We start from the raw sequence: 19293 nt of genomic DNA, 5'->3' as shown, positions 1-19293 counted from the left end.
AAAGATACTTGATACAACTTTAATTTTCTTAAATTTACCAAGGCTTGATTTGTGACCCACGATATGATCTATCCTGGAGAATGTTCCATGAGCACTTGAGAAAAACGTATATTCTGTTGTTTTTGGATGGAATGGCCTATAAATATCAATTAAGTCCATCTTGTTTAATGTATCATTTAAAGCTTGTGTTTCCTTATTTATTTTCATTTTGGATGATCTGTCCATTGGTGAAAGTGGGGTGTTAAAGTCCCCTACTATGAATGTGTTACTGTCGATTTCCCCTTTTATGGCTGTTAGTATTTGCCTTATGTATTGAGGTGCTCCTATGTTGGGTGCATAAATATTTACAATTGTTATATCTTCTTCTTGGATTGATCCCTTGATCATTATGTAGTGTCCTTCTTTGTCTCTTCTAATAGTCTTTATTTTAAAGTCTAGTTTGTCTGATACGAGAATTGCTACTCCAGCTTTCTTTTGGTTTCCATTTGCATGGAATATCTTTTTCCATCCCCTTACTTTCAGTCTGTATGTGTCTCTAGGTCTGAAGTGGGTCTCTTGTAGACAGCATATATATGGGTCTTGTTTTTGTATCCATTCAGCCAATCTGTGTCTTTTGGTGGGAGCATTTAGTCCATTTACATTTAAGGTAATTATTGATATGTATGTTCCTATTCCCGTTTTCTAAATTGTTTTGGGTTCGTTATTATAGGTCTTTTCCTTCTCTTGTGTTTCTTGCCTAGAGAAGTTCCTTTAGCATTTATTGTAAAGCTGGTTTGGTGGTGAATTCTCTCAGCTTTTGCTTGTCTGTAAAGGTTTTAATTTCTCCATCAAATCTGAATGAGATCCTTGCTGGGTAGAGTAATCTTGGTTGCAGGTTTTTCTCCTTCATCACTTTCATTATGTCCTGCCACTCCCTTCTGGCTTGCAGAGTTTCTGCTGAGAGATCAGCTGTAAACCTTATGGGGATTCCCTTGTGTGTTATTTGTTGTTTTTCCCTTGCTGCTTTTAATATGCTTTCTTTGTATTTAATTTTTGACAGTTTAATTAATATGTGTCTTGGGGTATTTCTCCTTGGATTTATCCTGTATGGGACTCTCTGTGCTTCCTGGACTTGATTAACTATTTCCTTTCCCATATTAGGGAAGTTTTCAACTATAATCTCTTCAAATATTTTCTCAGTCCCTTTCTTTTTCTCTTCTTCTTCTGGAACCCCTATAATTCAAATGTTGGTGCATTTAATGTTGTCCCAGAGGTCTCTGAGACTGTCCTCAGTTCTTTTCATTCTTTTTTCTTTATTCTGCTCTGCAGTAGTTATTTCCACTATTTTATCTTCCAGGTCACTTATCCATTCTTCTGCCTCAGTTATTCTGCTATTGATCCCATCTAGAGTATTTTTAATTTCATTTATTGCATTGTTCATCATTGTTTGTTTCATCTTTAGTTCTTCTAGGTTCTTGTTAAATGTTTCTTCCATTTTGTCTATTTCCAAGATTTTGGATCATCTTTACTATCATTATTCTGAATTCTTTTTCAGGTAGACTGCCTATTTCCTCTTCATTTGTTAGGTCTGGTGCGTTTGTATCTTGCTCCTTCATCTGCTGTGTTTTTCTGTCTTCTCATTTTGCTTATCTTACTGTGTTTGGGGTCTCCTTTTTGCAGGCTGCAGGTGCGTAGTTCCCATTGTTTTTGATGTCTGTCCCCAGTGGCTGAGGTCGGTTCAGTGGGTTGTGTAGGCTTCCTGGTGGAGGGGACTAGTGCCTGTGTTCTGGTGGATGAGGCTGGATCTTGTCTCTCTGGTGGGCAGGTCCACTTCTGGTGGTGTGTTTTGGGGTGTCTGTGGACTTATTATGATTTTAGGCAGCCTCTCTAATGGGTGGGGTTGTGTTCCTGTTTTGCTAGTTGTTTGGCATATGGTGTCCAGCACTGTAGCTTGCTGGTTGTTGAGTGAAGCTGGGTGCTGGTGTCGAGATGGAGATCTCTGGGAGATTTTCGCCGTTTGATGTTATGTGGAGCTGGGAGGTCTCTTGTGGACCAGTGTCCTGAAGTTGGCTCTCCCACGTCAGAGGCACAGCACTGACTCCTGGCTGCAGCACCAAGAGCCTTTCATCCACACGGCTCCTCAATTTGGGATGACTCGTTGTCTATTCATGTATTCCCCAGATGCACAGTACATCAAGCTGATTGTGGAGCTTTAATCCGCTGCTCCTGAGGCTGCTGGGAGAGATTTCCCTTTCTCTTCTTTGTTCTCACAGCTCCCAGGGCTCAGCTTTGGATTTGGCCCCGCCTCTGCGTGTAGGTCGCCGGAGGGCGTCTGTATTTTGCTCAGACAGGACGGGGTTAAAGGAGCCGCTGATTCGGGGGCTCTGGCTCACTCAGGCCGGGGGGAGGGAGGGGCACGGAATGCAGGGCGAGCCTGCGGCGGCAGAGGCTGGCGTGACGTTGCACCAGCTTGAGGCGCGCCGTGCGTTCTCCTTGGGAAGTTGTCCCTGGATCCCGGGAACCTGGCAGTGGCGGGCTGCACCGGCTCCCCGGAAGGGGGGTGTGGATAGTGACATGTGCTTGCACACAGGCCCCTTGGTGGCGGCAGCAGCAGCCTTAGCGTCTCCCGCCCGTCTCTGGGGTCCGTGCTTTCAGCCGCGGCTCGCGCCCGTCTCTGGAGCTCCTTTAAGCAGCGCTCTTAAACCCCTCTCTTCACGCACCGGGAAACAAAGAGGGAAGAAAAAGTCTCTTGCCTCTTCAGCAGCTCCAGACCTTTTCCCGGACTCCCTCCTGGCTAGCCGTGGTGCACTAACCCCTTCAGCCTGTGTTCACGCAGCCAACCCCAGTCCTCTCCCTGCTCTCCGACCAAAGCCCGAGCCTCAGCTCGCAGCCCCGCCCACCCCGGCAGGTGAGCAGACAAGCTTCTCGGGCTGGTGAGTGCTGGTCGGCACCGATCCTCTGTGCGGGAATCTCCCCGCTTTGCCCTCTGCACCCCTGTTGCTGTGCTCTCCTCCGTGGCTCTAAAGCTCCCCCCTCTGCCTCCGCCCGCAAAGGGGCTTCCTAGTGTGTGGAAACCTTTCCTCCTTCACAGGTCCCTCCCACTGGTGCAGGTCCCGTCCCTATTCTTTTGTGTCTTTTTTCTTTTTTTCTTTTGCCCTACCCAGGTACATGGGGAGTTTCTTGCCTTTTGGGAGGTCTGAGGTCTTCTGCCAGCATTCAGTAGGTGTTCTGTAGGAGTTACTCCACGTGTAGATGTATTTCTGGTGTATCTGTGGGGAGGAAGGTGATCTCCACATCTTACTCTTCCACCATCTTCCCCTCCCCGATTTTTTTTTAAGGTATACATCTAGTTTCAGAGTAAATAGTACTCCCACTTGCTTTTATTTACACTTCATTTATATGCAAATTATATGATAGTGCTTGTTGAATTATGCATATTTCCAGCTCAGGTAATTAATGGTGGGCTTCACTTTTATAGTTTTCTTAAATTAATGGCTTTTAGAAGTACAAGAACTGAGATGCAAACCTTAATGAGGAATATGTCTTTGATGAAAATTGAAAATCATAAAGGAAACAAAGACCCCAAAAGTTTTATTTTCTCATGGCCTAGGATGGATGTTCTTACAAAACAAGAATGCATCTCATGAGATATCAAAATATGACCCATCAGAGCTAGGAAGGTGCTTCAGAACCCAGCTAGGTTTTTGCAGTTTCTATCATGCATTGGTTCATTCACCAAGTATTTATCGTGTCTACTATGTACCAAGCACGGTTCTAGCAAGGATGGAGTGATTGAGGCCCTGAGAAGTTGAGTGACTTGTCCAAGCAAAACCAGCTAATAAGAAGCAAAGCCAAGACTCTAGGCCATATCTCTGCAGTCACTTTCACCTTTCTTAACTCTTAAAAATCAAAATGAGCTTAATATTGTCTAATAACATCTGCCATTACTATCCAAGCACTTGTTCTGTGCCAGGCAGTTTGCTAGACACTTCATGTGTGTGGAAGTCCTCAGAACTACTAGACATTGTTATTCCTCCCATTTTACAGAGAAAGAAACTGAGATTTAGAACGATTAAATAATTTGTCTCAGGGCACAGAGCTGGTAATTGATGAGCAAGGATTTCAGTACTGGTCATAGTAATCCAGAGACCATACTTTTAATCTTTAACAGGATTGCTTTGGAGAACTCTGTTAAATATGTATGCCCCAGAACCTTGCACAGAGGAGATGCTTAGTGAATATTTGTCGAAAGTAAGTTAGGAGATGGCCAATTTGTGCGACCAGCTAATGTCCAGTAATGTTTTTTAAGCCAAGAAAATATCACTCTGATGTACTAAAAACTTCTAATGAGAACATTAGCTGTCAATTATACAAGTAAACCATTACATTGGAACAAAACGGACACATGTGCCAGCCAACGCATGGATACAATTTGCTTTTTGCTGCTTGGTATGAGGTCCATCCCAGCAGATGTCAGGATGAGCCGCCATTACTAACCATAAATTGACACATCAGACCTTGGCTTCAGGAGCTCTTTTCTTCCTTCCAATGAGACTGGTAACTAAATAAGAATACACGTGCTACTGGGCAGTGATAACTGGAATGAGACCACAGAGTCCGAAGAAGGGAAATAGTCCAGAAAAAAACGAAAGAAGGCATTACCTGGGCTGTGAGATTGGAAATGGTAAGGTACTTTGACAGTCGGGGAAACGCTTAACCAAACTGTTGATGCATGAAAGGTTGATGCTTCCAAAGCAGGAACAATATGGGAGGCTGGGTGAGGCAGACGGTTGTACAGCTGGAATGCTAGTCTGTATTTCCCTGAGGCTCTTTATTTGCTGACATTCAGAGCATAGGCTAGTATTATGATGATCATTATGTGTCCAAAGTCGGGTATATTTTGAGCATTATTGGCCCTGTCTTTCTTTAGGAATGAGTATAACCTAGATTCCTAACATCTAGGAATGCGTGCTTATATAGTCAGAGAGACCTAGATTTGAATTTCATGTCTAGTTCAAGATCTGGGTACAGCGTAAGTGCCCAGCCTTTACCTACCCCTAGTTAATGATGAAGATCTGAAATTTTACAAAGAAAAAATATTTTTAAACCTTTTTTTTTTCAGTGAGTTCCTAATCCAATACTAGGTACATTTAGATGTCCACTAATGACTACCTGGCTTCTTGATTAAGACTCATAAGCATCAAATTTTGAAACACAGAGATTTTCAATATGTTGGTGTAAACTTAGCACCTTTAAATCCTTAGTCCGATGCCTTACTTTCTGCCTTTTGACTGGGAATGGTCTATGGTTCAGGGATGATATTTTTTAGATGAGAAATATGTTCAAATAATTTGATTCTGACTTGTGATGCTGTATCAATGAACAGACATGCAAAGGTACCAAAAAATTAAATAATAAAATAATAGTTACATACTTAGTAAGTGAGCTAACCTGGAAAGGGGCCATACCTATGAAATGAGGACTCTCCCAGGATATCCAGTCCATGTGCCATGTCATAAAGTGTGGAGATGGTACTCCGTTCCCTCCCAGGATGCTCAAAATCAAGCTAAGGATTGGCTACTGCTCAAACCACATGGGTGGTCCCACATCACAAGAGGGGGCCCTTCTCTTCCCTGTGATAGAGCATGGCGTGGGCGATGAAGCCCTCATCACACCTAGGATCCTGAAACAGTGACTTGTGGCCAGAGGAAAAGAATAGGGACTCTAATCAGCTGATTGCCTTGCCTGGGAAAAATTGATTTCTTGGCACTGGCAATTCCAAGGCTCAGGGAATCTGGTCTCCAGAATCCGCTGAACCCCTTGCTTTAAAGGAATTTGCTTTCAAAGTGAATGTCTCAAGCTCCACTTTGAAAAATTGATGCCTTTTTTCCCATAACCCATTAAATAGTGCTTAGGTCCCCAGAAGGAGTCTGAGTCTTTGGCTGAAATATTTTCCTTCTAAGAAAGGGAAGGAGTAGGGGGAAGCATTTAAGAATAAGGTTGTAGCTACTCACCGTGGTTAATGCTTTCTCCAATTTAATCAAGCCCACTGGTCTTCCAGACATCCCAGCTAACAAAAGGCCCAAGAAAAAAACCACAACCACTGAAAGAAAGAAATATGGTTATTGTGAAATTTAATAGAACCATGTGAATGATAATGAAAACATATTAAAAACTTGAAATTAATAGAAAGAATATAAGCCTTTTTGGGGCAATCGACTGTGTTCATCATTAAAGATATTCAAAAGATTACCAGATACAGGTTTACCTTTTCCTTTTAATGAAGCTCTCAAAAGCCATGGCAGAAGTGTTCTATGTGACTGCCCAAGGTCAGCTCTTCAGACAAGTGAGATAGCTTTCATCCAGGTCAACTCCAGGATTCATTTCTCTGGACAAAATTGGATGGTGTTATCAAAGCAAAAAATGAGATTGTTTCTCAAAGTGGAAAGCTTTGAAAGAAAAAGTGTTTGGCAATAATAAATGAGAGACTCTCTGAGAGCATCCTGTTATCTGAGCATGTTTTAAAGGATCCCAGTTTTGCAGAAAGGGCATCAACAGGACACCACTACCATCCGGTGCAAGCGTGGATTTCCATATAGTGGGATGGATAAGAAACACTGCATTTTGAGTGTCTGATTTTGGCTGATGTTTGAAAGAAACTTTGAAAGTGCTCATACTATAAGCCTGAGATTGCACAAAGCCCAGGGCTAGAAGCATAATAGGATACAACATAGTTAGGGGTGGAGAACAGGAGAAAAAGCATTCCCAAGAACGTCTACTGTGCCACCCCCTGGAGAGCAGCACAAGTGAGCATCTGCTGTTGATACTTGTGTGGCTCCAACGTCCTGGAGACTGGCCATCCTCAGGAATCTGTATTAATTGTGGTGATGGCTCCTTCTGTGTGGCTTTTCCTCATAATTCACGGGACTGTAAAATGAGCCAGTGTATTTTGGAAACGATTGATCCTTCTTGTAAAATGTAATTAATCCTGTAGGCTTTCTGGCATATGGATTATTAGGATACATGGGTTGAAGCAACAGAAACTGATTCTCATGAAATTGAAGAGAAGGTAGAAAAGGGAGCAGGAGAGGGAGAGAGAATGTGGGGAATTGAGGGATTGAAGGCAAGGCTGAGAAACCAAGCCTTGGAAAGGGCAGGAGCAGAGAGCCTCTGAGAAACCAGCAACAGGAACAGACATTCTCCTCAAAAGACTTCCATCTCAGAAACTAGCTTTGGGATGGTTCGGCTTCCACCAATTTCACATTCTCAAGAGAGAATCTTAACGTCCCAGCTTGACCAATGCTTGGTCATTTATTGCTAATTCTACCAGGACTGCAGGCAGTGAGGGAGAAGTAGCTGAATTGGTGGTCTTAGCTTTGAGCTAACAGATCACCTCAGTTAGCACTCACATTCTCTCCTCTTTCTGGTTCTCTTTCAGTCATCAAGGAAGTTTTTTCCCATCACGTTCTTCGGCTCCATCACCTGGATCGCAGTATTCTCTTACTTGATGGTCTGGTGGGCACATCAGGTAATGCCTTGAGAGTGACACACATCTGCCTGGATTTTCTCTTGGTTGCTAAGTGGCTAACCAGTGTGTTTGCTTTCTGAAACCGTCACAACAGTATTGCATCTAACAAATTACATATTCCAGGACTAAAGGAATTTATTCCACTTAACTTTCCCTCGTCTCCTGGCCTTTCCCTATAGCGTGGACTCAAATCGGCGTAGCCCCAGACAGCCATGTGGAAGAAAGGCAAGTCTCACTGCTTCTTGCCCTCTAAAGCCTGAAGCCAGGCCAACCCAGGCCTGGAGGAATGTCAGAGTTTTTCCTGACTCAGCAGCACTTACTTTCTCTTGGGCAGCCACTCACCTCATGTTCTCATCCAACTGGCTCTCAGGAGAAGAACTGGAGACAAAATGGTCTCTTCCTTGAGCCTCCATTTACAAAAATGATGATGTATTTCCCTTTTACTACTTTTAATTCAATACCAGTCATAATGCCCATCACCAGAATAAACTCTCAGGAATTTTGTTGCAACACATGAATGGAGGAATGCGATGCAAAGGTCTTACATTCTCAAAGACAGTAATGGTTACCATTATTGATTGAATGTATACTACATGCCAGGTAATTCACATCCCTTTGTCCTTGTACATGGGTATAATTTCTATGAGGGAGGTACTATTATTATCCACAGTTTACAGATAAAGAGTTAAGCTTAGAGCTAATTAAAAAAAAAAATGCCCAGGATCATTTAGGTAGTAAAAAGCAGGACTGAGAGTCTAACCCAGCACTCTGGAGCTCCAAAACTCATGCTTTTAATCTCTATTATAACCTACATAAATTCCAACTGCCCACTTATATTCTTTGTCTAATATACCCTTAAAATTATTATACTTCTTAACAGAAATAAAATATAGCAATTTGAAATAAGGAAATATACACCAAGGACATATGTGGATAGAGTTCTCAACGAATGCTGCTGGAATAATTGGATTTCTGTATGCCAAAATAAATGAACTTAGACATTTACCACCTGCAATACTCAAAACTTAACTCAAAATGCACGATAGTTCTAAACATAAGAGCTAAAAACATCTAGAAGAAAACAGAAAATCCCCATAACCGTGGGATAGGCAAAGAGTTCTATGATATAACACCAAACCATGATCCATAAAAAAAAAAATTGATTAACTAAATGTCATCAAAAGTAAAACTTCTGCTCTTCAGAAAACCTCATTTAAAAAATGAAAAGACAGGGAATTCCCTGCCTGTCCAGTGGTTAGAACTCTGCACTCTCACTGCCGAGGGCCCAGGTTCAGTCCCTGGTTGGGGAACTGAGATCCCATAAGCCACGTGGCACAGCCCAAAAAAAACCCAAAAAGTTGGAAAGACAAACCACAGACTGAGAGAAAATATTTGCAAATCATATCTCTCTGATAAAGCACTTGTATCCAGGATATATAAAAAGCTCTTAACGCTCAATGATAGAAAGGCAAGCGTCTACAGGCATCTTAATGTTTAAGATGGACAAAAGATTTGGGTAGATATTTCACCAAGAAAGGTATGCAGACGGCTAATAAGCACAAGAAAAGATATTGAACATCATTATTCATTAGAGAATGCAAATTAAAACCACAGTGAGATACCACTTCACACTCACTTGGATGGACTTAATCAAAAAGACAGAAAATAACAAGTGTTAGAGAGGATGTATAGAAATTGGAACCCTGATATGTTTCTGGTAAGAATGTAAAACAGTGCAGCCACTTTGTAGACAGCTTGGCAGTTCCACAAAATGTTAAGCACAGAGTTACCATATGAGCCAGTCATTCCACTGTCTATATACCCAAGAGAAATGAAAACATCTGCACAATTTATACACAAATGTTCACAGCCGCATCATTCATAATGGCCAAAAAGTAGAAACAATCCAGGTGTCCATCAACTTGTATGGGTAAATAAAATGTGGGATAGCCACACAATGGAATATTATTCTACAATAAAAATGAATGAAATACAGATACATGCTACAGTGTAAATGAACCTCTAAAATATTATGCTAAGTGAAAACAGCCAGTCACAAGAGATCACATGCTGTGATTCCATTTATATGAAATGTGAATAACAGGCAAATCTGTAGAGGCAGAAAGTAGGTAACAGGTGCCTAGGGTTGGGGGGGTTGGAGGGCTATGGGAAGTGACTGCTAACGGGTATAGAGTTTCTTCTTGGAATGAGGAAAAATTGAACTTAAATTCTGGTGATAGTTGCACATCTCTATAAATATACTAAAAAACCGCTGAATCATATACTTTAAATGGGTGACTTTTAGGGTATGTGAATTATATCTCAATAAAGTTGTTCAAAAATAAACATAAGGGGCTTCCCTGGTGGCGCAGTGGTTGGGAGTCCGCCTGCCGCTGCAGGGGACACGGGTTCGTGCCCCGGTCCGGGAGGATCCCACATGCCACGGAGCGGCTGGGCCCGTGAGCCATGGCCGCTGAGCCTGCGCGTCCGGAGCCTGTGCTCTGCAGCGGGAGAGGCCACAACAGTGAGAGGCCCACGTACCGCAATCAATCAATCAATCAATAAAAATAAACATAAGATACCACTTCACAACCATTAGGATGACTACAACCAAAAAGACAGACAATACCATTTGTTGATGAGGATGTGGAGAAACAGGACTGCATATATTTGTCAAAGCTCACAGAACAGTATGCTCTTTTTAAAGGGTGAATTTTACTGTATGGAAATTCCACCTTAATTTTTTCAGAAAGATATGGCATCACTAACAAAATCCACTGGAAATGTTGGCTGATAAACCAAGCATTATTCCTACAATATATTTTATATTATTCCTATCAGAGTTATTTTACTGACATTTGACCTCAGATTACTCTTCCTTAATATTTCCAAAAAATCCTCAGCCCCCTGAAGAAGTTCTGTTTGCCCCGAAGTCATTATTTTCTACATTTGTTGAAAGATGTTTGCTACCGATACCCAACAGAAATCATTGCAGAAGGTAAGCAGCTTCTCAGCCTCCAGATTTCCAGGCTAAAAGGAGTGCTTGTTTGCCATTTATAGACATATAATGGCCTTTCCTAATAATCATTTTTATTCTTCCATGTACTGATAAAGGAAAAAAAGTTATTTTTTTCACTTATTGGAATCTATTGTTTTCTAGATATTTCTCTTTAGTCATCCTAGGAAACATCATCCTACAGGCTTCCATCTCTTTCTCTACTCTTTAATGATTATCTTAATTCCACAATCCTGTTTCCTTTTCATTCCCTTGTAGATAAATACAAACACAATGCCTGGAACAATAATAATTACTAAAAAAAAGCCCAGAAATATAAAGTGCATAAAGAGAAGCCTTACTAGTAAATAATGAATGAGAAGTTCCTCTTTCTTTTCTCCAAAGAAATGCTTTTCTCTTTCAAAATATCCAGACAGCTGATCAAAATAGCAGATTCTGTTCTAAGTCTGTAGCTCTAATTCTGTCATTTGTACTTCTAAACTGTAAAAGCTATAAAGATAACAAGTGCACCATTTGGTGCTCAACTATTTTGTTATCCACAGTTTTACCAATAATAAATGCTAGTTAATACAATTATTTGGCTACTGTTTGGCCAAAAATAAATGCCCTTCACATAAAACACTTTGTGCATACTTTCCTTTAGTTTGGGGAGTTTTTTGCTATTACATCTTGAATCTTCATCTTAGTAAATTTCATGGGTGAAGAAAACCTGTGATTAAAATCTATCCCTCATCTAGTTAATTGAATGTTAATTCTCGGTTAATGCTAAGAGTCAGATACAACCTCATGTCTCATTTAGCCAATATGACATTTTGCAGATCCTCACTAAACCACAGCAAGGAACTGGATCATGGAATATTGGAGCAGCACTGGATATGGATTCTGAGCGGCCTTGTTATTTATTTCTATTAGAAAACAAAAGAATTTCCCCCAAGAGACTACTGAGGTCCTTTCTAGCTGTAAACTCCTCTGATGCTCCCCGATTTGATTAGAGTGCTGTCCCATCCATGCACCCATCACCTTGCCTCTGACTCGCCAAAAGCCCACTTCAGTGAAATAGACTCACAATGAGCTTCTGAAAACGGGTTCTCCTTCAGTGAAAGTGTTTCTAGAGCCACCCAGAGTCATCAGGGTTTTGATGTACAGTGAAAATTCGTCATGATTCACGTGACTTCCCACTTTGTAAACTGACCCTGCTAAACCAGCTTCTGTCCCTGCTGCCGGAACCCTGAGGGTTGCACTCTGATATGTTGGAGAGGGACAGGAGTAGTGTCTGAGTTATCACAGCTGATATTTATTGAACATTTTCTTTATGCCTGACACTAGTTGCTATTTGCTTTATATGCATCATCACATGCAATCATCCCAACAACTCTGAGGGTAGATATTATTATCCCCATTTTACACATGAGAAAAACTGAGACTCAGGGAAGTTGGCCACTGTGCCCAAGGAGTGGCAGGCTAGGATTTGCACCCAGGGCTTTTTGTACCCCATGCTAGCACTCTTAACCACACTACCATTAACACCTCTCTTCAATTTCTGCAATTTTCTGTCGGTAGTGGCATTCAAACTCCAGATACAGATTTTTTTTAAATAGTCACTGCTTTAAAACTCCCTCTAAGATTTTAAATTACTAAGAACGTATTAGATAGTTTGGAACTTATGGAGGGCGACAATCATTTAGTCAGCATCTTCACAGTCTTTGAAAATGTTTCACTCCACGGACTTCCCTGGTGGTGCAGTAGTTAAGAATCCTCCTGCCAATGCAGGGGACACGGGGTCGAGCACTGTTCCAGGAAGATCCCACATGCCGTGGAGCAACAAAGCCCGTGCGCCACAACTACTGAGCCCACAAGCTACAACTCCCGAAGCCCGCGCTCCTAGAGCCCGTGCTCTGCAACAAAGAGAAGCCACCGCAACGAGAAGCCCACACACCGCAACAAAGGGAAGCCACCGCAACGATAAGACCGCACACCACAACAAAGGGAAGCCACCGCAACGATAAGCCCGCACACCGCAATGAAGAGTAGCCCCCACTTGCCACAACTAGAGAAAGCCCATGCGCAGCACCAAAGACCCAATGCAGCCAAAAATGAATAAATAAATAAATTTGTAAAAAGAAAATGTTTCACTCCAAATCTAACAAAAAATGTCATCAGGGAGAATATTTTGCTCAAATAGAGCACTTTTGTACAAAACTCTTGCTTAACTTCTTCTAGGAGAGTCAGTAAAAATCATGCTAGTAAAATCATCTAAGTATGCAGATTGATTTGTTTATTCAGCAAATAGGTATTGAAAGCCTACCATGTACCAGGCTATGTTCTGCTTATTAGGGAGACCATAGTGATTAAGGCCATGACCCTGCTCACGTAGATGTCACTCTGTAATGGGGAGCAGTGAATCTGTGCACCACGAGGATAGGTAAACTAGTTCAGCTCACCAGGCTCTAGAGCAGGCATGACCATCAAAATAAAAATAGCTCCCAACTATGTTTTTAAGCTAGTGGGAACCAGGCTATTCCTATAAATTGAAACAGAGATTTAGAAATAGGTTTATTCTAGAAATAGACACAGAGACATAGAAAACAAACTTATGGTTACCAAAGGGGAAATGGGGGGAGGGATAAATTAGGAGTTTGGAATTAACATAAACACACTACTATGTATAAAATAGATAACCAACAAAGACCTACTGTATAGCACAGGGAACTATACTCAATATTTTGTAGTAACCTATAAGGGAAAAGAATCTGAAATATATATATATACATATATAACTGTACACTTGAAACTAACTTTGCTGTACACCTGAAACTAACACAGCATTGTAAATCAACTATATTTCAATTTTTTAAAAAAGAAATAAGTTTATTCTATTCCCCCAAAACCTTTATTCTTACATGCTACTTTGGCCCTTTACATTTTCTCAAAAAATGCTGGACGTCATCAGGTAGGAAACCAAACTGAAAGAATTGTCGTAAAGGTTTTCAGAACTGCAGCTCACCAACTCCAGAAAACACATAAAGCTTTTAAAAGAAAGACAACACGAAGACAAACACATTTCTCAAGAGACTGGAGGAGCATACATTGAAGGCTAGACCAACTGTCCAAAAGAGAAGTCATCAGTCTTAAAAGGCAAAGACCAAAAGAATATAATAAATGTGCCCCTGTCACTTTTCAATGATGACATACATCATTGTCAAACCCATTTACAAAGAGTTTTTCCATAAATTATAATTTAGTCCTCACAACCACCTTATAAGGTAAGTATTATCGTACCCACTTTATGGATCAGAAAACCAGGATAAAAATATAAGTAACACAGCTGTGTGTTATATATGAAAGTTGTTAAGAGACTCAATCCTAAGAGTTCTCATCACAAGGAAAAAGAATTTTTTTCTATTTCTTTAATTGTATATCTATCTGAGATGATGGATGTTCATTAGACTTATATGATAATCATTTCATGATGTATGTAAGTCAAATCATTATGCTCTATACCTTAAACTTACACAGTGCTGTATGTCAATTATATCTCAATAAAACTGGAAGGAAAAAAAGAAAGTGAGGATCAAAGATATTGCCCAATCGGTCCAGTTAGCAATAGGTCAAGTACTTAATAAATTCCAGAGCCAGACCTTAGACCAAGGTCCTCTGATTCCCTAACTTGCTTTCTCCATGGCTGCCTTGCTGATTTACATTCCTGTGTTACAAAGCCCAAAGACACCCAAAATCAAGTTTTCTGTGAAAATGGTAGAGTCTAAAAGTGTTTAAGAGTGGGTTATAGACACTAGGAAATGTTAAGGAAAAATGGGAACACTGGGTGTCAATTCTTAATCTCCAATGATAAATCCAGGGGCAAATCTGCTACAGGATTTGGTGCCATTGTCAGGCACTGGCCCCTGTAGCGAATGACCAATTGGCATTTATAACTCTGATCTTCTTCCCCTGCCTGGTCTTAATAAAAACCATATAGAGGCTGCACTCTAGTCTTCTATAGCTCTTTTTTGAGATTATCTGTTTAATCCTCATGTGAACATTCCTGATCCCTTGGGTCTGAATATCATTAAAATATAAGATCCTTTCTGTCAGTGATGGTGCCTTATTCCTTGTTATCATCTCACTACTCAGCACAGCACAGAGTAAGAACTCATTAAAAGGGAGTTGCATTCAAATGTTAGTGGTTTTGATGGTTTTGTGACTTCAGACACTCATATGTTTGTCCCTGTCGTTGCTTTTAGGTTGGAGAGACAATTGGCATAAGTGAAGAGATTATGGGTCTGACCATCTTGGCTGCCGGGACCTCCATCCCTGACCTGATCACCAGTGTCATAGTGGCCCGGAAGGGGCTCGGGGACATGGCTGTGTCCAGCTCTGTTGGAAGCAACATTTTTGACATCACTGTAGGGTGAGTACAGCTAATTGTATAAAGGTGCACATCACCTGCACCACTGTCTTTGTCTTCTTAGAAGCTGTGAAGACATGACCAGGATCTCAGAGCCCGAAACCAACCAATACCAATAGAAAGTAAACACTGGTAGTACCATTCAATTTCACCAACTCCAATTTTCACTTTCAGAGAACTTCATGAAGAATAAGTTATCCGTACACAGGCAGAAACACATAACTTGCATACGGAGTGGGTGTTGTAGGAAATACTTTAAGAGAATTTCACCTATAAAGTGGCATTGGCTATACGTCATGAATATTCAACATTCATAGGTGACTGAGATGCTCTGGTGGTTTCACTGTATTTTTTTCCATGTTCTAATTCTAATAAAAGTCCCCACCAGCCTCAGATGAGATTTGGATTGGAAAGCAGACTGAAACAAACGTAGGCCCAGAAAAAATATCCCATCTCCTTCCTTGGAAAATGCTGGCAGGTTTGGCATTATCATTTCTTTATCTGTGCTGGTGAAGATATTCTAGGTTTTTTGAAAGTCAGAAGATGAGATCTGTTCTTACAGTTAAGCAAACTGAAGTTCTCAATATGAATAATCTCAAGCGGATCCGATTGGGGAGGGAGGCTGTCATCTCTATCATTTCATTTAATGGGTCCAAGTAAAAGTAGTCTGATAAATAACCTTGAAGGACAGCCCCTTGAGAAAGTAAGACATGGGATATTATCCTTATGTTCCCGGAAGAACTGAGCTCTTGCATTTGAGTTTGGAAGACCACTAAAACGGATCTACTTTCTCATTGAACATCTTGAATATTGTTCTCTTTTATCTTTTCCACTACCTAATATATATAATTCTTTCATTCAGTATCTACCACATACACTGTACATACATTTTTATCTATTTAAGCCACACGACGATCCTATGATGTATGTATTTTCATCCCCATTTTTCAGATAAGGAAACCAAAGGGCACGGAATTCACACAACTAGTAATGAGATAGCTGGGATTTGAACAGAGTCTGTGCTCTCAACTCCAGCACTACCTGTGCATAAAACCCTGCTCTGAGCTTCCACTGTCTGAACCACCTTTGAGTTCCAAAGATGCCCTCTCCTACCATTCTTTCTTCCTTTGCTGGCACCTCTCCCTCAGGAGCCCTCCCTGCTTGTCTGTCTGGAAAACTCCAATTTACCCTTCCAGTGTCAACTCAAATCCTGGTTTTTCTGATTCCCTTACGTCTTGCCTGGGGGCTCGGGCTCCTGTATACTTTCTGTATATCTGTATCTCACACTCTTGTCATGCTCCTGTCTATCAGTCTGCCTGCTAGACTGTGAACTCCCCAAGAACAAGAACTCCCCAAAGCCTAATACAATGCTTAATGCATGGCAGTGGTTTGGCAGATGTTTGTAGAGTGAATGGATGAATGGATGGGTGGATGGATGAATGAATGAACGAGTGAATGAGAGAGTGAATGCCTGAAAAGGTGTATTTTAAAGGAAAGACATCCCTAGTATAAACAGTGTTTCTCAGTTCCACTGCCGACACATTTAGAGTAGTTTTCTTGGTCAATATCTTGTATAAACAGAAAGAAAATATTCTGTAGCACAAAAAGAGAAAATCCTACACACTGGGAAAAATTACAAGTGTTCTATGAGACAGATTTGTCGTGTTTTTGAAAAATATTATAGTGAATTGCAAGATGCTTTTTGTTCATTGTTCTTAAATTTTATATATCTTATAACTTAAATGAAAGTTTAAAGAAAATCACCCCTAATCCTACTACCCCACAACATTTTAACTTTTGTGTGTTTTTCTCCTAATATTTCAGAAAGTTTTCTTAGTGAATAATCAATTTTGCCCTGTTGGAGGGCTTTTATTTTTCCATTTTAAAGACATTTATGCCTAGCAAAGAGTAGGCATCTATTAGTAAATTAGTAAATCAACCATTTTTCTAAGTTTCTTCATAGGTCTCATAATTAACATTCTACGGCTTCAAAAGATTCCATCCCGTTGCTTTCAGTTTAGCCTTTACCCTTTAGTAGGACCTTTGTATTTTTTTCAATTTTCTGATATCATGGGTGTTTTATGAACACCTTTATGCAGAAACATCCCCTCTTTTAATTATTTTTTTAGGATAAATTTCTTCAAGAAATATTGATGGATTGAAGATTATAAACATTTCAATGGCTATTGATGTAGTATATTTTTCTAAAAAGTCTTTCCCAAGAGTTTATACCAATTTACAAAGTCACTAGCAATATACTGACTGTAACAGTTTCTTCATAGTCTTGCTAGCATTTGCTTCTTGTTTATAGGATTCATACATACTCAAGGTAAAGGATTTAAAAACTACATATAAAGCATAAATATATATAAGGCATAATACACACCAACATACCAGCATATATAAAACATAAATACAAACCAACACTTTTTAAATTTATTATTGAAGTCAGATTGCTACGTTTATGTTTATCCTTCTTTTGAAATATAGAATCATACCATGAACATTTTCCTGTATCATTATAAGTTTATGATTTTAAATAGCTACATAAAATTACATTGACTTATAGCTTGCTATTTAACTAGCTGCCTATTATTAGAGATTAAGTTATCCCTGATTTTTCACTACTCAAAATAATACTGAAATGATCACCTTTCTGAATAAAATTGCATCTGCATTTCAAATTATTCCTTGTGCTTGATCCCCGACAATAGAATTGATTGGTCAAAAGTATTAAAAATGTCATATTTCCCCCAAAGGGTTTTTATCTATTTGTAGTGCTGTCAACCACAACTTCACCAGAATTAAAAAAAATAATTTGGTCATTTTCACCACAGATTTCCATACCTTTTCTCCATTTATCATCTCCTCCTGTCATCCTGTACAGATCCTCCAATTCACCTCTTTAGGGCTAAGAGCAACGCTTTAATCTCAACTAGGAAGGAAACCCAAAAAAATGATTTCAAATCAAGTTCAGAAATCACCTGCAGCAGCCGTGTCTTTGATCTTGTTCAACCGTAGAATACATTCTCTCTGTCCTCCCTAATTTGACTGGGAAATAGATCAAGGTTTCTCAAGTTCAACTGACTTCCTTGTAAATATGATTCCCTGCATCAGCCAGGCCTGAGTCCTAGTGAACCTAACAGGACACTCGTCTCCAAGCACAGATTCCGAGAAGCTAACGCTCCCGTCCTGTGCCTTCCTCAGCGTGCCTGACTGCGCCCCCTTCTACCCTGCTTCTCTCCCCCACAGGCTCCCACTGCCCTGGCTCCTGTACACCACCATTCACAGGTTCCAGCCCGTGGCCGTCAGCAGCAACGGCCTCTTCTGCGCCATTGTCCTCCTCTTCATCATGCTGCTCTTCGTCATCCTCTCCATCGCCCTCTGCAAATGGAGGATGAACAAAGTGCTGGGCTTCATCATGTTTGGCCTCTACTTTGGGTTCCTCGTGGTCAGCGTCCTCCTGGAAGACAGAATCCTCATGTGCCCTGTCTCCATCTAGCAGGAAAAGCCATATCTTGAGCCAACAAAATGGACTGTCCCTCCCCGCTCAGGGTTGTAGGCTCCTTTGACCTCCGCTGGCGCACAGCCCTGGGCATTTCAAGTGTTCCTCCTTGGTGGCTTTGATAAGGGGGTGGCTTCGCGCTGGGCCCACTCATTTCTTGGGCTGCTCCCACCCTTGCCTCCTGCAGCAGCTCCATGCAAGAGACAAAGAGATCCCAGCATTTGGGGCTTCTCTCCCTGCACTGCTCACAGGTATTCCTCGCTGGTCGTTGTCATGATGCAAAGAATGACAGAGGTGATATATATACATATAAAAAATATATATTATGTATAGATGCACATGCACACAACCTGCCTGTTCCTGTATTATACCTCTCCTTCCACACCTATAGAGTAGTACATACCTTATACAAATACAAAGAAAGAAAAATTATAAATATATATATATATAATCATATATATATATATATATATATATAAATACAACTGCATCTTTTCAGGGATAGCTCTAGTATATTTCTAGTACCTATTTGAAGAGGGGCATCAACCTTCAGTCTGAGCTTTACCTCTTAAGTGCAAGAGGTGAGCTAAGAGAATCATTGCTGTGACCTTCAGCCTACCTTGGACATACTGGGATTCTGCCTGGTACAGTGGATATTTTAGGAAAATAGGTTGCACGAGGGAGGACTAGGTGGAGAGGGCCTGTAGGGGCCCTGAAATGAGCCCTCCAAAATATTCCCACAAGCCAAACCGGGAAGACCGTCTCTCCACCCCAGCTGGGGTACACTCTCTGAAACCCACAGGGTTATTGGGACATTCAGAGGCAAAACCCAGGCTGGGTGGATACTGGTTTGGGGCAAG

General features: G+C 40.8%; 1 protein-coding gene across 3 annotated transcripts in view; it reads left to right on the top strand.

Moving 5' to 3' along the window:
- Window positions 1-18716, top strand: part of SLC24A2 (solute carrier family 24 member 2) — a 241757-nt gene extending 223041 nt beyond the window's left edge. Inside the window, exons 8-10 of one of the 3 annotated variants that reach the window (XM_032635591.1) lie at window positions 7418-7507; window positions 14765-14931; window positions 18181-18716. In XM_032635591.1, coding sequence (XP_032491482.1) covers window positions 7418-7507; window positions 14765-14931; window positions 18181-18430 — 507 coding nt within the window. In that variant the 3' untranslated portion in view covers window positions 18431-18716. The remainder of the gene's footprint in view (window positions 1-7417; window positions 7508-14764; window positions 14932-18180) is intronic. The other 2 variants (XM_032635590.1, XM_032635592.1) reach the window with 2 other exon arrangements.
- The last annotated feature ends 577 nt before the right edge of the window (window positions 18717-19293 follow it).

This window comes from Phocoena sinus, chromosome 6 (assembly GCF_008692025.1).
Source record: "Phocoena sinus isolate mPhoSin1 chromosome 6, mPhoSin1.pri, whole genome shotgun sequence".
NCBI classification, from domain to species: Eukaryota; Metazoa; Chordata; class Mammalia; order Artiodactyla; family Phocoenidae; genus Phocoena; species Phocoena sinus.
This window is presented reverse-complemented; position numbering and strand designations above follow the sequence as displayed.